Consider the following 10,942-nt stretch of genomic DNA (forward strand, 5'->3'; position numbering starts at 1 on the left):
AATTTTGTTAGGTTGTTCCAGTAGCTTCGATGTTGACTCCCAATCAATTTGAAGCTGAACTGTTGACAGGGTTCAGGTAATCATATAACAACTGAGATTGGCTAAATTTTCCCCCCAGTTTTATGTGTTCTTTATTTTCTGTCTCTTCAAGTTCTGATATATTGCGTGGGCTGGTACTTGGTAGCATAGCGCTATGCTTTGCCTTATATTGTTCAGTATATAATACTGAACGTAAAAGAATATTCATAGGACTTTGAAGTTTTGCGGTGGATTTGGAATATACTGTCGATTATCTTCAGTGCGCATCAAGTTTTGCCGGCTTGTCTTTGAGCAGGGGTTAGCTATGAAGTTTGGAGACAGTGACATTGGAGATAAACCTTGAAAAATTGTTCCAAAGAACAATGAGAAAATGAAGGTTATAAGCATGTGGCAATCCTAAACAAGTAGTTAATCGAGTTTGGAGAGAGTGTATACAAAAAATAAACGTGATATTAATACTGCCATGAGATTGTGATAGATGTTTGTAACTCTGACAGGAGAGAGAAAGAGGGAAGGGAGGGAGTTGAGAGATAATTGAGAGAAACAGGAAGGAATGACGAGAACGGGGAAACAGAGTCTGAGTAATGCGCACTGAATATTCACATCATAATTTGAATACAACCTAAGTGTATACTCTATATATGGGTTCAATACCTTTCAACTACTCTTATGGTCTTTTCCTAATTAACTTCATAAACTCCTCTTCCCGTCACCTACGTGATTACAATTATACAAATTTTTGAGACTAAGGACAAAAATGTTGGACCCAAGTTCACGAGTACATGCCCAGGCATTGGAAAAAATGAAGATTGTGACCTAAGGCATTTGAAACTCAAAGAACACGAGCCTAGTGAAATAGAATTGGATTTGGACATTTGAAGAGTAGACTTATTAAAAGAAATTATGGCCTGCTCAATAGAGTTCCAAATCCAGGATTGGACAATGAAGGACCACACCCAATGTTAAGGCAACTGAATAACTGCATTCAGGAGAAAGGGGAAAAGAAGAAGAGTGAGCCAAGTCCAGTTACATTGATGAGATGAATGAGTCCAAGTATAAGTCTATTTTGGATGTTGAGTTGATGGTGGTGATTGATAAGTCCCAAAAAAAAAGAAAAAAAGAAAAAAGGATAAGGTTCCTTTTTTTTTTTTTTTGGTAGGTGAAGGAGCATAAGTTTCTTTGGCAATGAACTCCTTGTGGCTTGAGGATTTCTTTTAATTATTTATTTTTTATTTCTTAGGGAGTGCACTATGGGGATTGACGAAGTGACTGGAAATCTCATGAGCTAATTTTATTTGTTTTCTTATCAACGTTATCTTGTTCTTTTTTTTTTTTTGGGTTTTATTTCCAAATTATGTAATTTTTTGAAAAATAAAAATGTTAACAAGTGATTGAAACAATTTCCGTAGACTAATTTAAGTTCTTCAATATTGTTTATGTTTTACTTCCACACCATAATGCTACTTCACAATATTTTGCTGTTTGATATCTAAGCGCTTGCAATTTTACAGGATTCAGTCTGAAGGAGATGGCCGGAAAGCCTGTAACCTTCTTCATGATGCTGGACCTTCAAAGGTTGCATTTGTGCTTGCACCTGGGAAGCCTATGTTCATATTTTTACTCTCTCTCTCTCTCTCTCACACACACACACACGCACACACGGACACACCCACACTGAACTCTTTCTGTTCTCGAATGTTTTCTTTTCCTTTGGAAATGGACTTCTGATCTTGATTCATGCTTTCTGAATTGTCTATCTGAAAGGTGCTTCTCTCTCTAAATCCTATAAACTTCCATGTGGTCATCCATTGTAACCAATCAGCTGCAAATGTCTCATGCTTTTTGCTACTCCTCCGGTCCTAATGTAAGACCCTTATACTAGTGTATATAAGGATCTTATATTTAGGACTAGAGGAGTATAATGCATCACACACTGGAATCTAAGCTGCGTGCTTAGGGGGAACGAATTTTCACTTATTGAAATACCACATGCAGTGTAGCAATCTAAGCTATATCTGTTTCAGTTCACTTATTTGTGTAATAAAATTCCATCTTAATGCTCCCCACAACGGACAAATCCATGGCTCAAATCTCTGTTACACGTGTTAATTATGGGCAGTAGAAACTGAACTGTCTCCGAGATAATGTTTGGGTTCTTGCATTTCACTGTAGTATAATGTCAATAACTTGTCTTTACTTAACATCACATGTAACTTGCGTACAATGGATGTCAATACAAGTTCTGTTGCCTTCCAGGTTGTAATTACTAGCATAAGTATAGATGGCAGTCTCTTCCTAATAGGCAGCTATCAAAAAGAAAAGGTAGGTATATCTCATGTACGATTCCATTCAATTTTCAATTTCTGATATTTGAGCGGTTATGTTATTTGAAGTGTTTACTTTTCATAATTACCCTGCATAATATAGTTGCTTGTATCTTGACAGTCATAAACAATCTTTTTCCACAACTTTTTCATACATTTTATATTTTATATGCTATACTTTCGATTTCTAAAATCCTATCTGCCTTCCATTTGACAATGGCTTATGATTGCATTACCTTTATGTGGCAGGGACAGCCTCCCAAACAATTTAAGATCGTGATACCCAAAATTCCAGCTTATTTCACAGTATGAATACTTCATTGCTGTAAATTTATCGTTGAATCTGTGCTGAAATCCATCAGATTGTTTTTCACAATGCAATGCTATAATTGTTTTTTCGTAAAGGAAAGTGAATGTCACTGTTCATTCAACCACGGATGATTTTTAGTTGAACTGGTCCATAGTTGAGTGCTGTATGACGTATGGATCTACAATTATCTATTTTTCCCCATTATTTCAGAGTTCAGGCTCCAATTTATTAGCTTGACAGTCCTAATAATGAGATTTTTCTGTTGTTCCCATGAAATCAGAATTGACAAAGATTTTAAGAGGCCTTTACCACCATCATTTGTAAATTTATGACTGGGCCATCGATCCCTTCAGGGCATCTGATAAAATTGGGATGACTTGTTTACCGCAGATTTCTCTTTCATCACTGCCTGTCTGCTGCACCGAATGGAAATACAAATAATGCAATTAGAACTGACAAGTTAATGCTTCCAAAAAAAAGGGGCAATTTCAATGAACTTATTTGATTGTTCTTACAAAAAATTAAAGAAGAGGGATTGCAACGTCATTTGAGGATTTCTTGACATCACCTGTTTGTTCAGAAATTTATAATAGTTTTTCCTAAAATCTTATTCTCTTTAGAGTTTCATCCATACATAGAATTACTGGAGCTTACTTTTTTCCTTTTTTTGTTATGCTTTTTTATTCTCGTAGGGAACAGGGGATCTCATGACTGCTCTTCTTCTTGGTTGGAGCAATGTACTGCTCATTCTTATTTATCTTATGGCTTTAATTGTATTCTTTATTGCCTAGTAATTCCATAATATTCATAGAAAATCTCTTTCTGCGCGTTCTAGAAATACCCGGATAATCTTGAGAAGGCTGCAGAACTTGCGGTATCAAGCCTGCAGGTATTTGTTTTATTTCTCAATATTATGATTCATTTTATTCATCCCTCGCAATATTGCGGAGCGTTGCCTCAGAAATGGGGAGTCCTTCATCATTTGAGATTTTTCATTTTTCTCTGATTCTTGATTCTCTGTCCTGCAATGCCGTGAAATTCGGTTTTCTTGATTTCAAAACTTCTGAATGATGGGTGATTAATATTTTTTGTGCCACCAAATCATGCAGGCACTTTTGCAGAGGACAGTCAATGATTACCGAAGAGCTGGACATAATCCTCAGTTAACCAGCTTAGAGATCAGATTAATTCAAAGCCAGGATGATATTCGTAGCCCCCAAGTCCTATTTAAAGCTGAAATATACAATTAAATTGGTGATATGACCGCCTACGATATGTGATCTTTGCTTCTCGTTATAATATTCAAGTGCTTCCAGAACTCCAAGCTGTACGTATAATGAAAAGGAAAGATGGTTTATTCATATTTGTTCATCAGACACAGAAAATAAATTTGTGATATGTTTAGCAACAAAGGCCTACAAAAAGTAGACTTTACTTTGCTAGGGTGACAATGATAGAATAACTGCTGATATGATTGGCAAGAATTAAGTTATTATACATAATGATTATTTACAAAAAGGGAAATCGACAAAGAATTAATAATAGAATTTAAATTGGGTGGTTTAAATGAAGAAAAGTTATGTGAGTTATTTATGACTAGAAAGTACTTAATAAAGTGAAAAGAAAGCTTTATCACATTGTTACAAGACCAATAATGCTATATGGAAATGACTGTTAGGTTTTATAGGGATACCATGGGTATAAAGTGGGATACTGAATATGAGAATGTTTAGATAGATGTATGGTCATATAAGAAAAGATGGGGTTGGAAATAAACATATAAGCCAAAAAGTTGGAGTGACTTCTATTTAAAAGAAAATGGTAGAAATTTTTTTGAAATGATTTGATCACGATTAAAGACTCTTTGGATTTGTGGATAAGGAGGGTTGATTAAATTGAGTGAGATATTTTGATCAACAATTTTCTTAAGGATTTGGTCTTTTGTAGAGCTTAATGGTATCAAACAATTCATGGAACTGACTCTACCTAACAGGATAAGTTTTATTGTTATTGTATATAATGATCAGTGTGGATCCTCTTTTGAATAGGAGAGAATCTAAAAAATTCTAATGCCAATGTTTGAATCTTCTCTTGGACATCAAGGTGGGTCATGGGCATAGAATTTGGATCTTGGCTTGATCCCTTTTTACCACCTCTCTTCCTTCTCGTTCAAAAACCCTTCCATATGAGTTAGCAGATGTCAATAACAAAGCATAGAAACTAGAAATGTTTTCTCGATCTAGATGGTAAGCCGCACATCCGTTTATGGTTTATTAGTTAACGGATGTTTGTATGAATTAACGGTAGTAATACTTTTCCACTTACGAATGCTTTATGGGCAGATGTACGTCTTAACTCCATAAATAATGTCCAATTCGATTCTCATTGATGCTACCATTGTGAAGGATCCAACATAAAAGGGAACGAAAGCAAGAGTAATGAAGTCTTGAGGTAGCACATCTTTCCTACGCAATTCCTTGAAAATTTGGAGTGCAGCGTTATGTTGTTTTAATAGAAAAACAACCAGGTTATAAGGACTAGCAGAAAGAATTAATCCCTCACAATCGAATGAATTAATATTTGAATTCATGTTAGAAGAGGTGTTTACATTTAGTGCTTGATAGTCGCTCAAATAAGATTGTCTCTAATCGGGAAATAATCATGCATAGCCAAAAAAAAAAAAGGGTGTATGTGGGTCACTGATGTAACCTGTATTATTGAAAAAACCAATAGATAATCTCTTCGAGTCTTTGATCTGAATAGTGAGTCTCATGAATCACCAATAGGATAATTCCTCGGTACAGCAACTCAACAATGATAAGACCGATTATTTACCCCTTGATTTAAATATTTGGACAAATGCAAAATTTTCTTATGTAAATTATCATTTTCGTTTGCTTTCCATTCCTTTTTCTATTTCAGAGCGGGTGGGTTTTAGATTTTAAGACTACCAATAAGAGAAGACAAATTAATATATATTTTAAAGAAAATTAGTTAACTCTGTAATTTTTTGTGCTCTCATTTTCTAATATCAACCAAGATTTTTGCAAAAGAGGAACAGAAATGAGGAACATTAGGAAATCATCAGAATAATGTTAACATAAAATATAAAATTTATGACAAATTACATTACTTATAAGCAACGACGCATAACTTATTTTTTTAGACATTGTGATAATATACAAGCGCATCTAGTTGCACATGTAAGTGACTTTTACCTTGCACATACTTTTATCTCTTTGAGGTGTAAAAATAGAGATACTAATATTATTTTTTTTGGAATATTTCTTTTTAAAATTTAATTCTTGCCCAAACATATGGGGAAAAAAAAAATTAAAACTGAGTTTTTTTTTTCAAAAAAAAAAAGAACCTGTAGAAAGCATGATTGTTAGTCGTATTTTATCACGGTATATCGTTATTTGTTGATGAGTTGCATTTCATTATCTTTGATCTTTGATCTTTTTGGTTAACAATAACAAAAGAAGCACTAACTTATGACTTGTAAGAAGTATAATTTACTACTAATTTATATGCATTTAAATTTGGTGGAAAAATATGCATTTGATTATTGTTAAAAAAATTGATAATATAGATATTTTTCGGTTGAATTACATTAAAAATGTTAAAGAAATTTTTTGGGGTAATAACTTGTTTAGAATTTTTCAATTCATAAAAATTCGCAAAAATTAAATAAAAAAATCACTCGGAAAAAAGTATGGTTTTTTCACTTTTTACCCCTCTTTAGTGGGGAGTATAACGGAAGTTCACATTTCTTCTCAGCAGAATTTATTTGGAAAATGACATTGAGGTCCCACAGAACAAAAATACAGCAAAAAGGTCTCCTGAAATCCCATAATTTTTTTGAAGTCCCAAAGGGACTTAGATGCAATTTTCAGAATCTGGAAATTACCCTCTTGCCCTTGCTTATGAGATTCGAAAATGCTGAAAGGAGATTAGAGCCTCTGTTTTTTGTTTGACCGGAAGAAAGCTGAAACCCTGTTGTGCTTTTGTGCTGCTGGAAATCCGGTGACAACCCATCGCGATGCTCAAATTCCCCTCACAACCCGCCGAAAATCGTGAGCCTTCGTGCTGGTTGGTGTGTGTTGTGATTTAAGTTGGGTGTGTAGAATGATAATGGGTGCTCTGTTTTTGGGTTGTTTTTGGGTGGTTTTCCTCTGTTCTGACGTTGGTTTAGTGGCAAAGGAAGAAAAAGATGAAGGTTAGTGAGGGTAGAAACCCTTAGCACGAAATGGGACTGTGTTGTCAATCAGGCCGCGATTGTTGTCAATGTGTGCCGCTACACTTGTCAATGTAGCTCTTTAAGTTGTCAATGACAGTTGCGTGCTTCTTGATGCAGGTTTAAGTTACTGATGGTATTTCAAAGCTTTTGTTTTTGGTTTAGGATTCAGAAGTTAATGAATGGAAAAGCTGTGTTTTTGGTTGGTGTGTGTTTGATTTAAGTTGGGTGTGTAGAATGATAATGGATGCTCTGTTTTTGGGTGGTTTTCCTCTGTTCTGACGTTAGTTTAGTGGCAAAGGAAGAAAAAGATGAAGGTTAGTGAGGCTAGAAACCCTTAGCACGAAATGGGACTGTGTTGTCAATCAGGCCGCGATTGTTGTCAATGTGTGCCGCTACACTTGTCAATGTAGCTCCTTAAGTTGTCAATGACAGTTGCGTGATTCTTGATGCAGGTTTAAGTTACTGATGGCAAGTACGTCTGGAAAACATCTATTTTGCTTTGTTCACATAAGGGGAAAGTTTATAAATGATGGAGAAATAATATGAGATATGTGGGAGGTAGTGTAAGAACAACCAATGTAAAGGAGGGCACAAGTTATGAAGAATTGAAGGAAATTATATCATCAATTGTTGGAAAAGAAAGCAACTCATTTCTTTTGAAATTCTCAGTTGTGTTTGATAAAAAAACTTTTGTGGAGTTGGTAGATGATGATGGGGTGGAACATTTGATAAAGTTCAATGAAGAAAGTGGTCATGTGTATGTCGAAGAAAATGAAAATGAGGACCACATAGAAGCAACAAGGGATAATACAATGGAGGAGCAAGATGTGCAAGTATAGTTGAACAAAACTGTAAATGGGTGTGAAGGGAATTTTTTGTAAATGGATACACACCAATAGTTAGTTTCTCGTAATTACATGCAATCCCTGTGTTTTTTTGGGATGGGTTGTGAAATAGGTGTAGTTTCATGTATATGAAGGTGTAAATGAAAGCTGACTATGAATTGGCATGTTAGATTCTGCTGTCATTTAAGTTGTCATACCTGCACCTTGTATTGTCATTAGACCTGTTATGACTTATCAATAGAGCACTGTCACTTGTCAATTAATTTGTTGATGTAAGTTGTCAACAATATGAATTCAAATTACATAACTTGTTTTAGTAACATATGATATTTTCAATCACTCTGTCATATTATATTTTTGGTTATTTGTCATATATACCATTATTAATGAAGTGTCAATGGTGGCACTGTGACTTGTCAATGGTGGCATAGTGACTTGTCAATCATGTCCTTAAGACTTGTTAATGGTGGCGCTGTGACTTGTCAATGGTGGCACTGTGACTTGTCATTGGTGGCACTGTGACTTGCCAATGGTGGCACACTGACTTGTCGTTGGTGGCACTATGACTTGTCAATCATGACACACGGACTTGTCATTGGTGGCAAGATGACTTGTCAATCATCGCACCGTGACTTATCAATGGTGGCACTGTGATTTGTCAATGGAGCACTGTGACTTTTCACTGGTAGCACTGTGACTTGTCACTGGTAGCACTGTGACTTGCCAATAGAGCAGAGTGACTTGTTAATTGAACATAACTCTGAGTAACACCTTCTGATTAATTATATTTTAATATAAATATCACTTAACATTACAAATAAATAACACATTCAGTTGTAAAAATTTTGAATATCAATTGTTAATATCCACATATTCATTTGTTATATCACTTGTCATTAACTCATGTTATATTACTTAAATATTACATAAATTTGTCGATATCAATAAAGATATAAAACAACAAAAATAAAAATGTGAGTTGTCCCCAAGAAATTGGTATCATAACATCTGATAACAAAGATAATAATATTATAAACATAATTTGATCAGTTTGTTACAAAAGGACCTATTGACCATTAAGCTATTGCCACTCATGGCTCACACCCTTAGGTGCCAATCATCTCATAACACATCCTGGCATAACAGAACAAAAAATTAATGGACTCCTCTATCTCCTCCTCTTGCTCTTGTTGAAGTCCGATAGCATTGACATCACTTCATCCCTATGTTCATTTTGTGGATGGGTAACCAACCACCACAAACAGCCAACCTTCAACTCTTGTAATTCATCATTGGAGTATCGTGGCATGGTATATCCTGCAGCATCACGAATAGTGCCATCCCACTCTTGTAGCCAAGAGAGGACATGAACTCCACATGAATCATTGCCAAGCAAATTCAATATGTAAGCAGCATGCAATTTTTATTGTGAACAAACACAACATAACACAATCAAACAGAACAACTACACTCACGTATCATTCTGCACATAAACTTTAGCCCATTTCACTTCGTTGCCAATTTTGTCCTCATTGGCAAACAACTCTGGCTTAACAGCACGCAACATCGTATGGAAACAGTTCATCTGCAAAAAAAAAAAAACACACATAATCAAAAGGTTTTACTAACAACACAGCATCCAGTGACAAGGGACAGAGCATATTGTGACAAGTAACATAGCATCCAGTGACAAGGGACAGAGCATCCAGTAACAAAAAACAGCATCCACTAACAACTAACAGAGCATCCACTGAGAAATGACAGAGCATCCAGTGAGAAATGACAGAGCATCCAGTGTGAAGTAACAGCATCCAGTGACAAGTAATAGAGCATGTAGTGACAACTAACAGAGCATGCAGTAACAACTAACAGAGCATGCAGTGACAACTAACATAGCATGTAGTGACAACTAACACAGCATCTAGTCAACTAAGCATCCACTGACAACTAACAGAGCATGTGATGACAACTAACACAGCATCCAGTGACAACTAACAGGGCACGTGATAACAACTAACACAGCATCCAGTGACAACTAACACAGCATCCAGTGACAACTAACAGGGCACGTGATAACAACTAACAAACATCCAGTGACAACTACATAGCATGCAGTGACAACTATAAGAGTAGTCATTGACAAGTATAACAGTAGCAAATAAATACACACAGTCTGTGTTGCCATAAGGTGTTTGGGATTGAAGTGCCCTTTATTCATCCTCTTTTTCAGATGCAATCATCAATATGGAAATAGAAATCCCCATAAAGGAATATAGTAACCACTACAGAGCATACAATCTTCACAAATACTTTGAACTCCAAGCAAGGCATATCAACTATTCAGCCTCATTTTTGTAACTTTAACAATCCACCGTGGTGCTCAAAATCCACTCAGTGTGTCACCATTGGCAAGTCAAAATGCCACCATTGACAAGTCATCTTGCCACCAATGACAAGTCCGTGTGTCATGATTGACAAGTCATAGTGCCACCAACGACAAGTCAGTGTGCCACCATTGGCAAGTCACAGTGCCACCAATGACAAGTCACAGTGCCACCATTGACAAGTCACAGCGCCACCATTAACAAGTCTTAAGGACATGATTGACAAGTCACTATGCCACCATTGACAAGTCACAGTGCCACCATTGACACTTCATTAATAATGGTTATATATGACAAATAACCAAAAATATAATATGACAGAGTGATTGAAAATATCATATGTTACTAAAACAAGTTATGTAATTTGAATTCATATTGTTGACAACTTACATTAGTAAATTAATTGACAAGTGACAGTGCTCTATTGATAAGTCATAACAGGTCTAATGACAATACAAGGTGCAGGTATGACAACTTAAATGACAGCAGAATCTAACATGCCAATTCATAGTCAGCTTTCATTTACACCTTCATATACATGAAACTACACCTATTTCACAACCCATCCCAAAAAAACACAGGGATTGCATGTAATTACGAGAAACTAACTATTGGTGTGTATCCATTTACAAAAAATTCCCTTCACACCCATTTACAGTTTTGTTCAACTATACTTGCACATCTTGCTCCTCCATTGTATTATCCCTTGTTGCTTCTATGTGGTCCTCATTTTCATTTTCTTCGACATACACATGACCACTTTCTTCATTGAACTTTATCAAATGTTCCACCCCATCATC

At 35.6% G+C, this 10,942-nt stretch overlaps 1 protein-coding gene across 1 annotated transcript; it reads left to right on the forward strand.

Moving 5' to 3' along the window:
- Positions 1–11: 11 nt before the first annotated feature.
- LOC114727376 (pyridoxal kinase-like) lies at positions 12–3,965 on the forward strand (the record flags this gene model as incomplete). The annotated part of the gene is made up of 7 exons (XM_028914086.1): positions 12–76; positions 1,551–1,614; positions 2,296–2,361; positions 2,613–2,669; positions 3,366–3,410; positions 3,509–3,562; positions 3,783–3,965. Coding segments are annotated over 7 exons (492 nt in total), but the record flags the coding sequence as incomplete, so codon positions are not given.
- Positions 3,966–10,942: the final 6,977 nt, after the last annotated feature.

Source organism: Neltuma alba, unplaced genomic scaffold (assembly GCF_004799145.2).
Source record: "Neltuma alba isolate B1F8T4 unplaced genomic scaffold, ASM479914v2 tig00012467_pilon, whole genome shotgun sequence".
Classification (NCBI taxonomy): Eukaryota; Viridiplantae; Streptophyta; class Magnoliopsida; order Fabales; family Fabaceae; genus Neltuma; species Neltuma alba.